We start from the raw sequence: 20,118 nt of genomic DNA on the forward strand, positions 1-20,118 counted from the left end.
GCTGCAATTACATACCGCTACTATTGTATGGCGAATGGCCATGAGGGTTGCTAATAGGACTGCTGTAGAACGTGGACAAATGCTTATCATAATCGGTGTTGTTTCAAGGCACAAAAAGCTAAAGCTGACCAGTTATTGCAAGCGAATATGACAACCTGTCCATCTACTTGGAGTGATCATAAGCAAACAATATATCAATTCGTGTACGTACAATTAATAATTGATATGCCCATCATGTTTCTTCCGACACAACTTGTTAAAAAACACTTGCTTGTGTGCGCTTTACACAAAACGAGCAAGCCGAGTAGTGTGATGTAGGAGTTTGAATCCTCAATTAAACTACATTTTTCACTTGTAGACATCGTCTTTTTATACTATGAAAAACAAGGCGCATGTATACTACTGTATCAAAACACGGAATAATGCCTTTATTTACACTCACAGACCATACCTCTTGTATGGTCTATGACCCTCAAAAATAAATCATCTCACAATTATTATCTAATAATACACGGCAATAGATCTAAAGTATACATCATAATTCTCAATTATAATGGAAATTCTAGAAATCCTGTACCGGGGATAGTATCATGGTTGCACAAGTTTGAGCTTAATTAAGTGGCAGCGACAACGCAGACACGTTGTTTCCTTCTGCACTTTTTTTTAAAGAAGCAAAGGAAAAAAGCATATCTTTAAATGAAAATGAAAAAAGAACAGCGTGTTGTACCACCTTTAAAAGTACACGATGCAATATTCGACAGCAAGAAAGGGCGGAAGGAAAGGGAAGACGCTCCGGAAAGACGAACACGGACCTACTTTTCTGTAACGCTTCTCGAGTTTCCAAGATGTCATTAAAAACCACGCTGCAACTTGCCAGATCAAGATTCCTCTCCCTCTTCCCTGTCAATGATGCGCTATTTTACTGTGCACGCTTACGCTCTCCGCCCTCTTTCTGTGTTTCTATCTGTCCTCTCTCCCCCCCCCCTTCCCCTCACAAATGCCCCAATGACCGTACCTTTTTTCCTTTTACAGTTCTTTTTTCTTGAGAAACATCCAATACGGGAAAAATACCATTCCACTTAATAGAAGAAGCGAACGTGCGTGTAGAAACTTGAGACGAACCATTCCTTCCTTTCACCAATCCCTCTATCTCTCTTACACACAATCATCAACATAACATGAATCCCTTATTACGGCAGCAGTCGCCACCAGCAGAACGATATCGACCCCTAGTATTCCTGGTCGCGATCCCAGGCCTCATTGTACTTGCAATGCTGGCATGGTCATTTCGAAACGACACAGTGCTCATGTTGCCATCGACCACGACATTGCACAAAAACCTGGTGTATTACCGAGGGCAGCCTTTAAACCATGATATCACCGAAGATGTCTGTACTATTGAAGCATTCAACAAAGGAAAATGGGAGCATCAGCCCATCAAAGCCAAAGATGAAAAATCTTTCGAGAAAGGAACGAACTATCATTGCCACGCCAAGTTTGCCCATCAGTGTTATAAGCGTAACAAGCACGAATTGGATCGTAATAAGCATATGTAAGTGCCTAATCCCCTTCATATTCTGGCCGCCCCTTGATATCCTCCTATTGCTATCGCTTACTCTGTGCATCATTGCCAGCTAGTAGCAACATCAATGTCAACAAATGCTACTAACTGGAGCTTCGTTCGTAATGTCGCAATAACTGGAAAAAGGATATTACAGTAATTTTAACATTCAATCTAAATATCAATATAGTGTCGATTATACTTGGAAGCCCTCAGAATGCAGTGTGCTTCGAATGGATCCACATGCACTCGCTGAGCACTTATCCGAACATCCACTCCTCTTGATCGGCGACTCAATTACGCAGCTCCAGTATGAAAGTTTAGGATGTCTCCTAGGCGAGCACCTTCGTCTTCCCAAGAAAACCGAAAAGGTGCTTACAGGTGGCAATCCTGACATTAAAGTGAACCAGTTGGTTTACAAAAACGAACAGGGTGATAAGGCACTTGCTGTGGCGTTTCTCCGGTCAGATAATCTGGTGCGTTTGGGAGATTACAAAGTACTGGAACCTGAGGAGGACCAAGGCAGCCTATTAAGCAAAGGCAGCAACTTTCCTTGGTAAGAAGAAGTATGCTATAGTATGTTGTTATACTGCAATTATAGAGTTGTTACTAATTATGTGCGTGTGCATAACTCTCAATTGGGTATGTTAGGCGTCACTTGTTACCCTACTTTGACTACATCGTAATTAACACTGTAAGTTGTTCCGCGTTCTTTCTTCTTGGTTTTCTTCAACTTCTGCTGTATGACTGTACTGGCTTGTCTGTGTTATCTAATGGAAAAATAACTCACATGCCTTTTTCCCGACTTGTCTGACTGTGCTGTTATTGTGTGTATGCTGTTACACATGAAATAGGGCCCGCATTGGCGCTCGGATCTCAAATTTGGACCTAGTCGTTCTCAAGAAGAACTTTTAGAAGGATACACGGCAGCTATGAATTCTGTGTTTCAAGCTCTGAAGCAGGATGTGGAGCCGCATCAGCGGGTGTGGTTACGCACTACCCCTTTTGGACACACCGAATGCTCACAATACTCCGACCCTCTTGATACCATTGTGAAGCCATCAGTTAAGCCGTATGAATGGAATATGTTTGAGCAATTCAATGAAATTTACAGAGTAAGTAGAAGCACCAAAATAAAGTGGCGATTAAGCATAGCTAAGAAAAAAATCGAAAATAGAACTGGATTACTGCGCAGGACGATGAACGCTTCCAGCTACTTGATGTATCGTTTACGGATTACCGTGGTGACGCACACTCCCGCCCGGATAAGGATTGCTTACACTTTTGTTTACCAGGCAAGTGTTTTTTAAAAGAAAAACGGCCTTTAATGGAAAGCTGACGTTGTCATGATACATCTGCTAACTCACTTACTTCCTTTCTCCCTCCTCCTTGTATCCTTTCGTTTTTATAGGTCCTGTGGACGATTGGAATAGACTCCTATATCATGAAATCGCCAAACTCACATATGCTTCATACAACGAAACCATCAACAGCTTATAGTACAAGTCATACAATAGCAATCATCATCAAGACAATACACACACATACATTTTCCACCGAATCTTTTGTTTTATCGCCTGCTGTATGACTCAAATGTATCTCAACTATGCATTATTACCCAAAATAGGTTAGGACACGTAAGCCGTTCGATTTAATTGGCCATATGTAGCCGAACAGCCCCACCGCTCAGAAATTAAAAGCGAAGCGCGCTTTTTTGACAACCTTTCTTCTATAATTCTTTCTCTTATCGAAAAAAAGATATTAAATGGACACTTCAGTAGCAGATCAGCAGCAACATCTATCTTCGATCCTATCCACATTGCCGGCCACAATCCCTCCCACAAGCCGTATCAACTTTCTCCGCAATTGGTGGCAACGATCGGATCACACCTCATCCATTGCCGAAGCCCGTTTGCTGCATCGAATTCCACTTTATGCCGCGCAACTACCACTTATCGGTCGGGCAGTTAGAGTTCCTCTGGACGATCGCTCAGCAGACCTAGGTGAAAAAGGCGCACGGCTTGTTAATACGCTCCACCTGCGGGCCAGCGATAAGGAGGATTTTAAACTCGATACTCAAGCGGATATGAAAACTTTCACGCAAGGCATACAGAGAGGTGGAACCCAAAACTTGGTCTTATGTCATGGTTACGGCGCAGGTATGTCATTATTCATCACACACTGTGCACTCCAAGTCCATATTGATTTAAACGAATATTCTGGAATTACATTGTAGGTTTGGGCTTCTTTTATAGGTAAATTTGATATCATCATTCATGCAAACAACAATATGCGAAAATTTATATCCGATTGTACAGAAATTTTCAAGCATTAGGTCAAATACCCGATTCACAGCTTTTTGCCATTGGTAAGTTTGGAAAGGAGAAACGGAGAAAAGGGAAAAGAGGGAGAGTTATGAACAATGTGGTTTTTATGGCTAATGGATGCGCCTATTGATAGATTGGTTGGGTATGGGCAGAAGCTCAAGACCAAAGTGGACAATCAATCCAAAAAGAAACCAAACGTGGGACGAGGTCATCGATGAAGTTGAGGAGCACTTTGTTGAATCATTAGAGGACTGGCGTAAACGGATCGGGCTAGAGACCATGACATTGATGGGACATTCACTTGGTGGTTACTTTGCAACATGTTACGCTCTCAAATACCCCAAACGCGTCGAAAAGCTCGTTCTTATTTCTCCAGGTATGTAGCGGTACGAATATTAAAAGGTTGTGTAAGGAGTTTGCGCTTGTAGCTTAGTGCTAATGTGGCTCTTATGCATCCGACAGCTGGTATCGCAAAAGCACCTCCAGAACAACAAGAGCCTGCTGCCGACCAGAATGCGACTCCACAGCAGGTCATTGACAAAGACGCGGCTGAACTCAATGCAAAACTGCAAGCTGGTGCAGAAACATTGGACGATGCTGCCACCAAAACCGACGATGACTCTGATTCGGAGCCGCCGCAACCTCGACGAAAACTTCCTGCTTGGGCCAAGTATCTGTGGGATAAAAACGTTACGCCGATGAGCATTGTCCGCACCGTTGGTCCTTTCGGTGCAAGGTAAAACTAAAAAATGTTGCTTCGTTATTAATTACAATACTAATGTTCGATTCTGATAGCTTGGTCAATTCTTACACTTCACGAAGATTCGCACATTTGGATACACCTGAACGATATGATCTTTATGATTATATGTAAATAGATTTTTTTTGTTGGTAGTCGTGATGTTATTTCAAATTATGCTCTGCTATAATTTGCTAATTTCGACCGTGCTTATTAGATACAATATCACTGCATCTACTGGATCAGGCGAGTATGCTTTGGCAGCAGTCTTGAAGCCTGGCGCATTCGCTCGACGCCCGCTGTTTGACAGATTGGCCCAGTTGAAGATGCCTACAGTTTTCGTTTACGGTGAATGGGGTAAGCAATATGTTTATGGATAAAAGTACAAAGTGGCAGCAAAGACGTAGGAAACTGTTGTTGATAATGTTATATATTCCATGTATATATTCAGATTGGATGGATTATAAGGCCGCTGAACAGGCAAAAGTGCACATGAAGGTTCCTGTTAAAATATTGCGCGTCAAATATGGAGGTCATCATATGTATTTGGACAACCCAGACCAGTTCAATGAAATGATGACAAAGGAACTAGGACAGTAAATTCTTCTTTTTTTATCCAGATACACACACACACACACCTAGAATTTCCAAGAGTTGTACATACCGCATTCTTAGTATATTGCTTTAACTCGTCTTTTGCTTTTGTTCCCCTTATATTTACGCGAATAAGCTTTGTAAACTTTTTTTTCTTCAATAAAACATACGTTCGAGCTACCATACGTCGGAGGAAGGGATCTCAAAGAAATGTAACCATTCCATCATTGTGTGGACAGTTCATCCTATCAAGGATGTCAACGGTACTGCAGTTACAGTAACACAAAGATAATCAATAAAAGGACACTTCAGATAAACAATACTTTAGGCAAATGGTAAGGGTTAATAAAATTGATATGATGTTATATCTCCAAATTTGACAAGCACAGGTAGGAATTTTGATTACCCGTGGAACTTCGTACTAAGAGGTGTGATTTTAATGAAAAGAAAATGTCGATCGTTATCCTGGTACTGCCTCTATATATTTTAACGACGATTTACTGCGTGTGTGCATATTAGAAACTATGATAATTTGCCCCAACATCTTCACGTATCACATAGTTAACAACTTTTCGATGTCTCTTCTTTGCGTAATGTTATATGCATCAATCATTTCATTTGACGAAAAAGACACAAGGTCGTTTGCTAAGCAAATAAAGCAAGTAATAGAGCTTTTTATTTGCAAGGAAACATGGCGATGTTGATTGCTATGCTATATAGACTTGTATAAAGACCACATTCAGATCAGCATTTTGCGCACATTGGCAATCATTTGTATCATCATACTGTCGCTACGATACAGAAGGATCTGACATTGCTCCCCGTATTGTTAGCACGGATGGCGGGATTTTTTTTTTAAAAAAAAAGGAAGCGGGCCCTGAACTTGTGCACATAAAAAGACACCCAATTTCCGCAGCGTGTTGTTCCTCGCTTTTTCCTTTTTCCTTTTTGTTTCTTTGACACGAACGAAAACACTCACTATCTTCTGGTACGTAGTCAAGTCGCATCGGTTTCTAACACAAATGGCTTCTCTCCAAAGGTTAGTTTAGGAGACGAACGTAAACGAACTATACGAAACGATCGAAGAGACATAAAGAAGACCATAGAAACAGCTACGAACGCAAACGAACGAAAACACGCGGCGATCTTGAGGTAAGTTAGGTAGTCAAAGGGCATCGATTTTTCTAACGCTTTTTTATTGTAGTTCGCGATTGGTGAGACGGGACTGGGCATCTCAATACCAATCGACCTTCCATGATCCACAAAGCGACCAAGACAAGACCCTGGCTTTGTGATAGAGGGTTACGGGAGCAGATGTCGATGTACCTTCCTGTGGTTGCTCCTGTCAGTACCTGCCTAATAGCAGGGAAGTAAAGACATCGATACCCTATTATTGATTAGTAGTATAATGTATCAAATAAGAATGTTTTTTTTCTCTTCCCGTCCGTTGAACTTGTTTGTGCGTGTTTTATATTGTTGTAAGACTTCTTCATATGCGAGCGAGACTCGTCATTCTCGCTCCTGATTGCACAGTGGAGACTTTTGTAACGAGCAATATAGTTGCCATGAGATCGTCGACAAAGTGATGTTGATTTTGTCTTGAACAGTGTTGAGATTCGGGAACAGTGGAGTCGACATTTAGAACGCTCTATGGCCAGAGACGGCAAACGCTCAATGGGAGAACTGGGAGCGTTTGCCATTTCTCCCATAGAGCGTTTGCCATCTCTCCATTGAGCGTTTGCCAACTCTCTATAGAGCGTTGGCAAACGCTCTATGGGAGGCAGCCAGCACTCACCCAGGTTTATTTATTAAAGGCTATTAGCAAATAGAAGGGCTTCAAAGACACTCGACGTCATTCCTCATTCTACCGTTACCGAGCTTCACCACTTGTCCTTGGTATACACTTTGCTTTGCATCACGCGTACTTCACGGTCATCAACTTTTGCGCCATTATTTCTTGGTGTATATGGCTTCTATTTATGTGAGCTTCTTGTTAAAATATCAGTAATTTTTTATTTTCTACAATGTCAACCATTCCCGGGACCTGCCATTTACTTTTTCTCTGGGATCTTGTTGCTGAAACCCTGTAAACCGTGTCTGTGCGCCTTGTGGCCTGACGGGTGCACGTATCTTCCTATTTAGAAACAGGCGGCGACACCGTCGGGGCATGCCCTGCATGATACCGGTGAAACATATTTCGTAGGACAATCAAAACACGCGGACCACATACGCCTTCTTCTTGACCGCTTGACCGCTTGACCATGTCTCTTCTGCACATGTTTTTTTCTTCCCTACCCTTTGCTTTCTCACATATTTTTGAATGACGAATCACAAGTCACGTGACGTGTTTTTTTCAAGCGGCGGGTCAATCCAAAAAGCATAAAAACGCCCATATTTTTCAGGCCATTTCGTTTTTCTCTTCACTCTTTCTTTCCTTCATTTTTCTTTTTCCTTCACTCCCTTGGATCCTCCTGGTCTTTCTCTTGGCTCTTCCCTAGGCTCTGGCTCTTCCCTTGGTTCTGGTTTTGCCTCTGTCGGTCCTGGTCTCAGCCTTTTTCCCGTGGTCTCCCTGGCTGCCTACAACCGGTCCCTGCTTTGGGCTGTCCAGTCTGGCGTTCAACGGTGTTGGCCACAACCGGTCTTCAGGCGAGATCAGAGGACGGAGAAATCCTTTTCGGTTTTTCGCCATAGAAGTATGGTAGTGTCCTTTCTGTTGGATGCCTTGTCTGCTGGTCTGGTCTGGTCTGCCATGGTGGGGTTCGCAATGAGGAGCCAGGTGCCACTGTAGATCGCGTTCGACTTCTAGGACTTGACTCTCGGCAATCAACTGTCTGGCATTCGACTCTCAGCATTCGACTCTCGGCAATCAACTCTCGGCAATCAACTCTATGGCATTCGACTCTCGGCAATCGACGCTCAGCATTCAGCTCCTCCAGCATTCGACAACAGCAGCAAATGGCCGTCCTTTTGGGTGTTTCGAGAGTCAATTCCTTCCCCTACCCCCACCCCTTCCCTTTCCTCTTCCCTTTCCTCTTCCCTTTCCTCTTCCCTTTCCTCTTCCCTTTCCTCTTCTTCCCGTCCTTCCCGTCCTTCCCTTCCGTCTACCCTTCCATCTTCCTTCCGTCCTTCCCTTCCCCCTTCCCCACTCACAGGCAATCCACAACCGATTGCTTGCACTTGACTCTCGAAACGTAGCGTACGTCATGGTTCCCACTCGTTTGTACCATGATGGCTGGGTTTGTGGTTGATTGACTCAGCCAAATGATTGGGAGACTGGGACTCCCAGGCCGAGGCATTGGTGGCTTTCTTTTCCTCCCCCTTTTACACACTTCTTCTGTTTCTTCTTGCTTTCTTCATGCTTTTTGTATAGCCTACGGGTTGTGCGGACTGCTTGTTGAGGTCACTTTGTAAAATCGCGTTCTTATTATTTGTCTTTATTGTCCACTGATTGTGTTCTTTTAATAAAATTTGTACTCTTCGACTATTGATATTCATAACGATAACTTTTGTCTTTTGAAAAATGTTTCTTTACTCTATTTTTACAATGAATTAAAACCCTGCTCTTTTAGTTTATGTCCTGCTTAAACTCATTTACAATTTCTTTCCTTGTGAAGGTATTTACGTGTCGCTTGACCTTGCAATAGCCATTTTCTTTCTGACTGTGTTCAATCGTCTTCGCCGCTTTATTTGACAATTAGGAAAGAACTCATGGTTTGGCGTGCTATGTCCCTGTTCTTATACAATGCTGACAATGTCATACATTAGATTCGTAATTACTTTTACTTTGCAATGACTTGATCGATTCTAAGCACAATATCTAGACAACTATTTGATGCAAGCATTATACAGCCACATACCATGTAATACAATGTCAAATTGTTGTGAAACCCGTTGCGTAGCAATATCAGTACTGGGCACATCATAAAGTTTCTTGCAACAGCAGAAACTCTTTTGGACCTGGAACACGTTGATCGAGCTTTGTGTGCTTAAACTGGTCGTTTCTCATAAAATCTGCACGACATGCACTCTACAGCCAAGATCAAATTTTTTGATACCGAATACTGTAATGCTCGTACTCATTAATAGAATTGTTTTACAAGCGTTTCAAATGGCTTTCTATCAAAGCCTGAATCCATGTGGATGTGCTCATCTGTTTGGGAGATCACCTGAGATCGAGCTGCCTTTGGAGCGCCGGATATGTTTTCAGGTGGAGGCAGTTCGACACATGCACTGCAACGCTTTTCTTTACTATTCTTTCTCCGTGATCCTGCTTATCCATACAGTTACGATAAAAATAGCTGCCGTGTCGTACTTTTCACTTGTCACCCACATATGACATGGAACAGAGTCGCTGTGACCAGTGGCCCGCGAAAATACCTAATTAAGCTACGGACCGCCTTCCGATGGTTTGCCGTACAAGGCTATGTAGTGCATATACTGATATTGATTTGAATAGCACAGCTGTATTAAACTAAAGTAAGTTTGTACAACATCTTATCGTCACCTTTTGTATTTGCGCTTTCGAATCAGAAAAATCCATCGGCTACTACAGGCCAGTATCGATTTGGCGATTTATATACATCAAACTACAATACACCATTTCCTTGATGGATGATGGGTTCGTGTACAAATGTTTAATAATCTCTTAACAAAACATGCGACATGTCTTGCCTATTAAATATCACAGATAGAGCGCCATTCCTTCAATACTGCACTACACTGCACGTGTCTTGCATTCCGCAGGTTGACAATTTTCCTCTTTTGTTAATGGCGTCAAGGAACCCGCCCCTCTCTTTGTTTTTAAAACTGACGTTACGTTAATGGACAACCCATCAGATTGTCTACACTTTTCCAGAACCTGAAATACTGTATCATACATGATCGTCCCAAAAGTATCCACCCCTTATTTTAACGTGTCGAAGCGATAAGCATGCTGTTGATAGTGATTACGCAAACTCTTGACATTCGAACCTTTTATTTTAGTCATATCTTCGGTTCTAAATCTTGTAAGAGTCGTGGAAGGTTCAACTGTAGCTATAAGGTCAGTGATGTATGATCGCCTGGATTGAATGGGTACCAAGCCAGCTTCGTCGTCTGCAAAATACAATGAATCTTGGTAGGATCGTCGCAAAGAATGCGATTCAAATCAGGGTCAAGAGATCACGCTGGCTCATAGTGATAAGTGTCAGAGATAGTAGGCCGGGAGCTGCTGTTGTGACTACTGTACTGGTGTATGTATGGGCATACGTGGTTGAAAGAGAAAGCTTGCTGGAGACGTCCATCGAGTTTCGATTGACTTTTAGATGAATTATCTAAAAAACGTACTTTTTTCTTCACACAGCAACCCAGGCTTCAAATGGTATGATCTGGTGGATTATACTAGGTACGGAAACGACATATGCTAAGAAATATAAAAGGAGCAACGAAAAGGGCAGAAAAATTAAACAACATGATAGTCAAAACTGGCATATATGGGGTTGGATGGTATGCTTGCTTTTACTAGGGATCACTAGGATCGTTGCCTTGACCACAATCACGCGACACATTCGGCATGACTAGTGCATTTCTCTTCGTACATGCACGCAGCACCTGTAGTAAGATTTTGCAGTTGATGAAAAAGCAAAGAGGTTGGAATGAATGTTGACTATACTATTTGCACAAGAAAAAGTGACCCGATATGTAATTAAACGACACAAGTTGACGGTCTCTTACTTTACCCGCCCGTTTACGCCACTCTGTAAGCTTGTTTTGCATGTCTTGGCCAACACAGAATATGCAAATGATAGATCGTGGATTTCGTATCTGAGATACGAATATAGACCAGCCATCCTATTTTTTGCCACACTGTTCGAAGCACTTGCTATATTTACAACCTATATACGTGTTGGGAACCGTTTCGAGATGAAGCGGGCGAGACAAAGGAACCGGTATGTACATACAAAAGTTTTTGGTCTTTTTTTAACGTGAGCTTTTGCAAGTATTTTTTCTATAGATACGTTTGCGCTTGAAAGAAAATTATTTTTGCAATGACGGTATCGTAATATGTATTACTTTTTCATGCGAATCGTATTTTCCATGTCATTCATTGATTTTGAAAGCAACGAGAAATAAATAAACTTTGAAGATTGTGACCTAGATACATACGACAAGAGTCAATGCCTTGTACAACCTTGTTGGACATTGTGTGAGAAGAAAAAAAAGACAGGGCCGTATGAAAGAGTTGCCGGTTTGCGTTCAAAATAACGATATTATCCCTTTCTACATCTTTTTGTTCTTACCTGTTTGCAGCTGGCATTGCATGATTGAATGTATCACTATTTTAACTTCCGAAACACTGAAACGCATTTAATAGGCATATTTGAACTGTTTCCTCGACTATCAGTAAGCGGCTACGTATGAATTAGTCAGTCATTCTTAGTGACGGTGTGTTTGAGATGATGCTAGTGATACCCACACCTTTTTTCTGTTCTCTGTAAGGAGATAGCCAGCAGGGTTAAAGAGATAAATCATGCATAAAAACATCATGCCGTAACTCGAGCTTGTAACGCACCAAAGAGAGATTCTTGCATGTGCTAGCAGAGTTGAGGAAATCAACAGCGCTGCAATGTACTGAATGTACCGTAACCCTTCTGTTTATATTGCCACATTTCTTGTACAAAAAGATAGCATTATTTCTGTGTAACCATGCTATCTAGTACAAGTGCTCTATCTGTGTTAGCTGGCTGTCAAAAAAGACTTGTAAAATTTTCTTCAACGGTTGTCCTATTGATGAGTATATATATACATGCTACTTGGTCTAGTAACGAGCTATTTTATTCGCATGTTGTAACAACTACTTTTTCAGATAACAAAAAATAATTTTTTTATGTATAAAATATGTATATTATGCGTAAAGTGGAAAGGAAGAAGGGAGGATACTACATGTACATTTCAAATGTGATTTTGGTATGCTTGGAAATTATCGGAGAGGATGGCATGGTAGATAAATTGAGAAGAATGGACAGAGTTGAGGGAATGAGTGCAGAAGAAGGGAACTTAGGAACGCTTTTCAACAGTGACCATCATACCATCCTTCATAGGTAATGTTAAAGAAACCTGATAGCCAATAGTCTGTCCCGGAACCATCTTGAACTTGTAACGTTTGAGCAAGAAAGTAATTGCAACGATTGCTTCCAAGGTTGCCAAGTGCTGGCCTGTTTTTTTTTGTTGAAACGGAATAGGGGGGTTAGCAATCCAGAAAAGTTCATTTTGATAGCCCATACGAAGATGACGTTACCCAAGCACACACGCGGACCGGCGTGAAACGCGGGCCATTGGCCTTGAGATTCACGGCGAAGGTCGCCGTCGGGTGTAAGCCAACGTTCAGGTCGGAACTGTCCAGCAGTAGGACCCCAGTTTTGTTCGATGCGTCCTTGACTGTAGGGACTCCACAGAATGTAGTCGCCCTTGCGGATATGGGTACCGTCGGGCCAGATGTCATCGTTCAGGGCATACTTTTGGTTGAGTGGTACGGAGGGGTACAGACGGAGTGTTTCGTAGAAGCTAAGGATAGGAAAATGCCCGGTTAAGAAAAGCTTGGTTTTAAGTAAAGTGTCATTATGTAACGTACACAGCATGGGCGTATTTCATGTTTTTGATAACGTCGTAAAGAGCAGGTGCATCGTTCATGACTTGGTCAGTCATATGCTCGTTGATTTCCTGACAGAGCTTCTCTTCGACGCGAGGATGGTTCATGAGTAAATAGAATGTCCAGCTCAATGCTTGGGCGGTCGTGTCACGACCGGCAATGACAAAGTTCAATACAATATCGCGCAACTCGGTGTTGCTAAGGAGCTCGCCCTGAGCATTGCGTGCATGCATGAAACGTGACAACAAATCTTTCTTTTCTTCGCCTCGGGCAATTTCTTCGCGGCGCTTTTCAGTAACTTCACGTGCAAAAGTATCGACTACGTTGAGATGTTCGTTCATGCTGGGCTTCCATGGCATCAAAAGCTTCTGGATCTTTTCAGTGACAGGCCAGATGGGGTTGACGAAGCGTTGGAACGTGTTCTTTTGTGCCTCGTCAAATGCTGCAGCGAATGGCACTTTTTCTTTGGAACCGAGCGCGTTGAGTTGGACACCAAAACCAAGCCTAAATTAATTTTTTTTTGGATGGGGTTTTTAGTTATTTTGGGCTGGGGTTGAAAGTTTTTTTTAATTTAAAACGGACTGACAAGAAATTCTTACAAGATGAAGGAGTCCAAGGTGAACTTGAACATGATATCGTGGAAATCGACAACCTCGTTCTTTTCGACGGCCGGGTTCCAGATCTTTTCGGACATGTACTCGATCTCCTCGAGGAAAACATCGGTGAATTGGTTTTGGAAGTTCTTGATGTTGAAGATGTGGCTGGCTGTCTTGCGCTGGTATTTCCAGTCGGCACCGTTTGCATTAAAGATGCCGTTACCAAAGAGATCGTTCATGGCACCGTGGAACTCGGGACCCTTGATGTAGTTTTCAAAGTTGCCTTTTGAAAATTAATATATTTCAAGGTCAGTTGTCAAAGCCCTAAAATGGTTGGCACACCCGCACACGCTGATAAATGATCTACCTTTCAAGACATGTTCAACGTTTTGAGGATTCACCGTTGCAATATGGCGTGGAATGCCTAGAGCACTCATTGTCCTAGGCAACGTGAACACAGAGCAAAGGGCAATATTAAAAAGTTGTTGTGCTTCACAGTAGTTAAAAATGAAAACACATCGAGAGCTAGTATTACGACGACTAAGCAAGTATAGAGGGGGGACTTACAAGGTCTGTTCCTCGAGTAATTGGAAAGACTCGAATAGAAAATCGTGGATCTGGTCCTTGTATCGCAAGAGAATGGGAAGATTGCCGACAAGAGGCCAGCCGGCTTGAGTTGTGATGCCTTCACGGTTCTCATCAAAGATAGCGCGGTCGTGATAGTATGCGGCAAGAAGGGTGATACCTGCCAGAGCAGCGCCACCGACATAGCGAGAGACAGGGCTGGAACGTTGTTGAACAGTCGACGACATGACAGTCTCAATGGTATAGCGTGTGTATGCAAGTAGTGTAGAGGTAAGGGGAAGAAGAAATGGGAAAGAAGGATGGATCCGCGTTTTTTTTAAATAATGGAGGGAGGGGTTACACAACGGAGATCACATCACACTCATCACTGCCCTCCAAAAAAAAAAAATAATGGATGGGGGTTCCCCCACTTTCACATGGATGAGGTTGACGTCGAGTGTAATAGCTCCTCTCAGTGCTGATTTGATGACAGTTTAGCAGTGCTAAATGGGTGTGTGAAGTACTTGCCCACATTACACTTGTTACCCCACACCTAAAAAAAAAAAAAAATTCAAATTCGGGCTTGCATCACCCTCTCAGTTCTCTTTTTGGACACATTTGAATGAAGAAAACTTTTTATACCAAATAAGGAATTTTGAGCAACATAAGAAAAAACAAAGAGTGTAAGAAATTCTTAACTACTACTGCTACTATATGCATGATGTGGGAGGAGGGGGGAAGAAGGATGAAACTTTTTGGGTGAGGGAGTTGTTGTTGTTGTTGATGATGATGATGATGATGCTGTTGAGAGTAAAAAGATGGTGTGGATGATTGCATAAAATATAGAATGAAATTGTGTGTAGAAGAAGAAGAAGAAGAAGAGGAAATAGAAAGCATATGACACGCGTAGATGAAGATGAGGAAAGTAACAGTCGCTGTAAAGATAAAAAAAAAAAAAAAGAAGAAAAAATGTAGATGAGTTAAAGTCAGTTTTCCAGCACAATACGGACAGTCCCATCAGCCTTGATCTCCCAGGAAGCCGTTGGCTGTTGCCAGTTCAACACGTCTTGCGTAATAAAGTCGTCATCCATGGTGATAAAGATCTCTTGGCTGCTCGACTTTTTACGTGGCGATGCTGTTGTTGTTGTTGTTGTTGAAAGTGCGCACTTGTCCTTGGGTCGCCACACGATATGGCTGACTTGGTCTGGGTGGAGCGACAGTACCGTGCAAAGCTTCGCTTTGAGTTCTTGTGCTGTGAATTCTTGGAGCTCGATCCACCGCGGCTCTAGGTCCTCGCCTGTCCGGATCGACATGCGTTTATTCATCAGCTCACCGCTTGCTGCATCGCTTGTAGCTTCGCGTGTGCGTTTCTTTGGATTGTGAGCAAGTGGAGTAGTACTGGCAGCAGCAGCAGCAGCAGCAGCAGCAGCATCAGAAGCAGGAACCGAAGAGGATAGTAGTAAAGGAGGAGGTGGTGGTGGAGGCATGGTGGTCGATGATGTAAGGGTGCCATAAAGACGGCTCGATGGAGGCAGCGGTGGTGGTGGTGGTGGTGGCATCATCATATCCTTATGTTCGTGAGTGGCATAGCCGTCGAATGGCGTGGTTACGGATGAGTTGTACATGCTTGTGGGTGACTCGATGTAAAAGTAGCTGCTGCCAGGGCCCGGAGTTGCGACTGTCGTTGTCACAGCAGGCGATTGAAAGGGTGACCACGGCGACGGGGTGGCAAAGGCTGCTGGGAATGGCGAGCAAAACGCCGATGAAGGATGATGCTGCTGCTGCTGTCCGTGGAACAAAGCCGATGGGGCTGTCATGACTCTGTTGCGCTTATTGTTGTTACCAGTACTGCTGCTTGTGCTGCCGTTGTTGGTGTTGATGATATGTCCAGTCGTGTTGCCACCAAAACCGACATCAGTACTGCTAGCGAAATAGCTGTGGGACAAGCCGTCAAACTCGGCACTCGTGCAACCTGACAGGTGTTCGAGGTGCTTGAGTGGGGGTGACTGTGGGATGGTACTGAATACGCTGAATGGCTTTTGGAGATCGTACATCAGCTCCATCAAATTCTTTTGGTGCTCGCCCTTTGCGTTTTCTAGATGACATAAGAAGAACGTTGAGTCATCATGTGTATGTATATATATAGATGTCTATAGATAAGATACCTTGCATTTTCTGGCAATGTCTCATGTATTGCTTGGAATTGTCCTTGTTCTTGCGCTCAGCGCCTTTATCGCGGAACAATTTGATTTTGCAGAATGATTCTTCAACGTACTTGCATGACGACAGTGCATCTGCTCCTGGTGGCGATGCTGATGATGATGCTGATGATGTTGACGCCGACAGAGGTGCGATACGGTGCTCCATATGGATGCGAAGCGGGATGCCCTTGACGCCCTTGATACGCGAGAAATCAGTAGATAAGCAATGGAAACGGACATGGATTCTGGATCCTTGACGCGTATCCCAGTCGAATGTGATACGGTCAAACGATGCAAATCGCAGGTTAACAGCACCCGCGCAATGGGTGTCATCTATGATGATGAAAGAGACACGTTAAGGGTCAAATCTCCTCTCTCTCTCTCTCTCTCTATTCGCCCTTTGGAAAAAAGAGGATCATCTTATTTACTTACCAATACTAATGGCTCGTGCGTCTGTCGATCGTTGCTGACTTAACCAAAACTTCCAATAATTGCTGGCTACTTGTCGGTGCGATTTTTCATGGAATGTGATTGAGATTGTTGTAGTGATCATTGTGTTTCCGTCAGTTTCTGGTCGTGTATCTTTAAGGTCGATCGCGTACAGTTGTCCTCGATTCAAGTAGGTGATCAGAGCATCGTCGGTTTTCGGTGAAATGGCAGTAGGGGCTATCCAAGTGTAATGCGTATATTTGAGTACAGCTGTATACAAGGAGCAGCATACCCATATTGGGGGGAGGGCTGAAGAGAGAGAGAGAGAGAGGGGGGGGGCGACAAAGCGATAGAGAAGAAGGGGGAGAGAAGAAAATACTTACCAGCAAGTATACCGGTGATCCTTAAACTATCAGGGCTGATACATTTGCGTTTAAAGTTAGAATTTTGCATGTGTAGATGCTATGCTATGCTATGCTTGCACAAAAGAGACTTACATTTCAACGGAAGACATCATCGTGGTTGTTGGCGTCACCGTCGTATCTACTTCCGTTTTGACAGGGTGTACTAGCACCATATCGACAGGTGAGGGTGTCATGGTGGCAGTGGCGGAGGCGCTTCCGTTATTGCTGCTGCTGCTGCTGCTGCTACTGCTGCTGCTACCACTGCTTGAGCTTGATAGGTATTCTTGGGGACTGCTCCATCCGTCATTGAACATGCAGCCGTAGGCCATAGCAGGAAGCATCGGAGGTGTGGCTGCGTGTCGCCACGGTCGATCCATGCCGTTGGCAGAGAGAGGATAGTTGAGTGACACGGCTCGATTGTGATAAAGCTTCTGTTGCTGCTGTTGTTGTTGTTGCTGTGAGGCGTCTTGTTGGGGCTGGATCATCATTTAAGATAGGTGGTAAATTTGGCTGTTATTGTGGTTGATTTGTAGCAGTGAGAGGATGATTAGCTGCGATGAGTAGAGTGGTAGTAGTAGTAGTAGTAGTAGTGATGCTGATTACGATGATAGAATGGGGGGGAGGTGGGGAACTAGAACCAGACGGAAAGAAGTGAGTGAGTATATATCTGATGAAGGAATGCAGCCCAATGTTTGGACAGGGACAACATAATATAAACAATCATTTACCCTTTTTGTGTGCTGAAGGATGGATGATGCCGATGAGATATGCTAAAAATAAAACAGTAGACTACTTTTTTCTTTCTTTAGTGTCGTATGCGAGTGTGTACGCAAAGAGAATGTGTGTGTGTGTGTGTGTGTGTGAGAGAGAGAGAAAGTGAGTAAAGAAAGTGGAAAGGGAAAGGGAAAAAAAGTGGAGGTGTGAAATTGATTGATGCTTAAAGAGGCAGGTTTTTATATAAAATTATGCGAATGATGTACGATTGACAAATATAACGTCACAAGGAGTTGTAAGTGAAAAAGAGAAAGAGAGAGAGAGAGAGACTTTCCCGTTGTCTCAAGTAGTTTCCAATAGGCTAATCGAGTAAAGATGCCCTTTTTCAAAGAACGTAATTCAATGAGAGGTGCGTATGAGGTGTGTGTGTGTGTGTGTGTGTGTACGTGCGCGTGTGATCTGGAGAGAGAAAAGGGGAAGATGGAAAAGGGAAAGGACGTGTAAGAAAGCATAGAGCGGAGTGAGTATAAAAAATAAAAAGCACATGAGTTGACGAAAATAATAATAATAATAATAATAATAATTATAATAATAATTATAAAGATGTTAATGACAGTGGGTGTGTATTCACCTGAGGTTAATAGCAGTAAACGCTCTTCAACTCAACAGAGAGATAGAGAGAGAGATAGAATCCAAGTTGGTGGGGTCGTCCTTCTTCTTACACAAAAAGCATGAGGGCTAAGGAGGCGTTCTTTTCCATCATCCACCACATCGTCGGCCGTCAACGGCGAGCCCAACACAACGCAGAACCGATCAGGAAGGCAGAATCAAGCCGGTCGGATATATATGGACAATGGACATCAATCGTGCCATCAAACTGTATGAAATAAGAGGGGGTTGGGGTTGGGGGGGTTTATCAAGACAGGACGGAAGGAGGGCTGGCTAAGTATGAACGAGAGAGCGATAAAAAGAGGGAGGGGGGGGGAGAGGCGATCATTGATCTGTCAAGACACTCAATCGCAATCTTTGGCATACGAAAGCGCAGTGGTAGAGATAAGCCTGGACCTACATCCACTTTTATAGCTCAATTGCAAGCTATGTGTGTGTGTGTATGTGTCATTGTCTATCATGGCCAAATATAAATATTTGCGTTTTTGTCCCTCTTTTGCATGATGGCCAGTGGGGTGAAAACAGTTTATGCAAACAAGTCCTTTTGACTCTTGTTCACGCAATTGACGCGATGGAGGTGGTATCTACCAAGGGAGGGAGGGGGTGTGCTCTATTGGCATATGTGTTAATTGGGGTGGGTGGGGGGGGGGCCAGAGTGTAAGGAGGGAAGGGGGTTTTTGTGGGCTGTGTTTTTGGGGGGGGGGGGGTTTTGGAAAAAGTTCTGCTGCTAAAAATTGCGTGTTTCTAGCAAGACGAAGAAGAAGAAGAAGAAGAAGAAGACGGTGCTCTTGGCTGCTTACTGCTGATGCTGAATAAGTGCATGTTTTACGGGAGTCGGATATCTGTTCGAAAGGAAAAATTGCATTGGGGTTCTTTTCTTTCAAAAGAAAAAAAAAAGATAAAGGAGCCAACCCGTAGCCACTCGAACCCACAGAAATATATATTAAGGAGGTGCTGCTGTCCTTGCTTCCCCATACATACACAATGCCTTATAACAAGCAGTGTATGTAATAATAACTTGTTGTACCACCACACCTATTGCTGCTATATGCTATATGCTGTATTGTGTTTGGCGACCCATCCGATCGCCCGTCCAACAAGAGGAGGGTGGGGTATATGATAGCAAAGCTTGAACCAACTCTGTCCTCATTAAAGCTATACTCAAAACAGTCCCAGCAAAAGGGAGCCGATAGTCTCGAGCACGGTCTATTTATCTCTAAATGATACTTTACGTCATAAAATATAAACAATCGTTTCTTTTCTTCTTCCTCTTCAGGGAGCATGCGTACAAGACAGAATTAGAGGGGGGAGAAGAATCAAACACCAAAAGATAAACGAGGAGAGAGAGAGACACACACCAACTCTTTAATTCTCGCAAAAGTTGGGTTGAAACGACACACACATTGTGTTTGCTATACATTTATGCACAGGGAGCTTTTAACCTCACTTCTTGCCTAACTAATATGCAAATGCCCAGAATATGTGAGAGAAGGGGGTTGCGGTGATCCTCCGACAATGGTCGGTGGCGTCCATAGGTGCATAGTGAAAAATGATAGAATGAGGCAAGAGGACTCATTAGGGCTCAGCGGTATACTTTTGGTTCCACTACTATGGTAGCTTTTCTATTTCCTTGCTGAGTTGAACAGTCTCCTTTCTGGTACCGATGATAGCTATAATACACTACTTATTCAGC

General features: G+C 43.2%; 5 protein-coding genes across 5 annotated transcripts; 2 read left to right on the top strand and 3 right to left on the bottom strand.

Annotated features, from left to right (window-relative positions):
* Window positions 1-1,061: 1,061 nt before the first annotated feature.
* BDB00DRAFT_931367 (uncharacterized protein) lies at window positions 1,062-3,061 on the top strand (the record flags this gene model as incomplete). The annotated part of the gene is made up of 6 exons (XM_053129036.1): window positions 1,062-1,552; window positions 1,752-2,117; window positions 2,213-2,255; window positions 2,416-2,676; window positions 2,739-2,805; window positions 2,973-3,061. The coding sequence occupies exons 1-6, from the start codon at window positions 1,179-1,181 to the stop codon at window positions 3,059-3,061; spliced, it is 1,200 nt and encodes a 399-aa protein (XP_052976458.1). The 5' UTR covers window positions 1,062-1,178.
* A 72-nt stretch (window positions 3,062-3,133) lies between these two features.
* Window positions 3,134-5,467, top strand: BDB00DRAFT_838727 (Alpha/Beta hydrolase protein). Its single transcript, XM_053124653.1, has 8 exons — window positions 3,134-3,720; window positions 3,798-3,816; window positions 3,880-3,929; window positions 4,022-4,264; window positions 4,351-4,624; window positions 4,684-4,758; window positions 4,845-4,984; window positions 5,079-5,467. Exons 1-8 carry the CDS (start codon window positions 3,327-3,329, stop codon window positions 5,225-5,227), a joined length of 1,344 nt encoding a protein of 447 aa, XP_052976459.1. The 5' UTR covers window positions 3,134-3,326; the 3' UTR covers window positions 5,228-5,467.
* Window positions 5,468-8,226: 2,759 nt separating this feature from the next.
* Window positions 8,227-8,726, bottom strand: BDB00DRAFT_838737 (uncharacterized protein). Its single transcript, XM_053124654.1, has 2 exons — window positions 8,339-8,726; window positions 8,227-8,282 (listed from the first exon to the last, which is right to left on the bottom strand). The coding sequence occupies exon 1, from the start codon at window positions 8,714-8,716 to the stop codon at window positions 8,543-8,545; it is 174 nt and encodes a 57-aa protein (XP_052976460.1). The 5' UTR covers window positions 8,717-8,726; the 3' UTR covers window positions 8,227-8,282; window positions 8,339-8,542.
* A 3,530-nt stretch (window positions 8,727-12,256) lies between these two features.
* On the bottom strand, window positions 12,257-14,256 carry BDB00DRAFT_884219 (cytochrome P450; the record flags this gene model as incomplete). The annotated part of the gene is made up of 6 exons (XM_053128310.1): window positions 12,257-12,414; window positions 12,498-12,763; window positions 12,831-13,352; window positions 13,448-13,727; window positions 13,980-13,984; window positions 14,012-14,256. 6 exons carry the CDS (start codon window positions 14,254-14,256, stop codon window positions 12,257-12,259), a joined length of 1,476 nt encoding a protein of 491 aa, XP_052976461.1.
* Window positions 14,257-14,994: 738 nt separating this feature from the next.
* Window positions 14,995-17,567, bottom strand: BDB00DRAFT_931370 (CP2 transcription factor-domain-containing protein; the record flags this gene model as incomplete). Its single annotated transcript, XM_053129037.1, has 5 exons — window positions 17,136-17,567; window positions 17,022-17,056; window positions 16,642-16,875; window positions 16,174-16,542; window positions 14,995-16,103 (listed from the first exon to the last, which is right to left on the bottom strand). The coding sequence occupies exons 1-5, from the start codon at window positions 17,528-17,530 to the stop codon at window positions 14,995-14,997; spliced, it is 2,142 nt and encodes a 713-aa protein (XP_052976462.1). The 5' UTR covers window positions 17,531-17,567.
* Between the last annotated feature and the right edge of the window lie 2,551 nt (window positions 17,568-20,118).

Source organism: Zychaea mexicana (genome assembly GCF_025766255.1).
Source record: "Zychaea mexicana strain RSA 1403 chromosome Unknown BDB00scaffold_74, whole genome shotgun sequence".
In the NCBI taxonomy this organism is placed as follows: domain Eukaryota; kingdom Fungi; phylum Mucoromycota; class Mucoromycetes; order Mucorales; family Lichtheimiaceae; genus Zychaea; species Zychaea mexicana.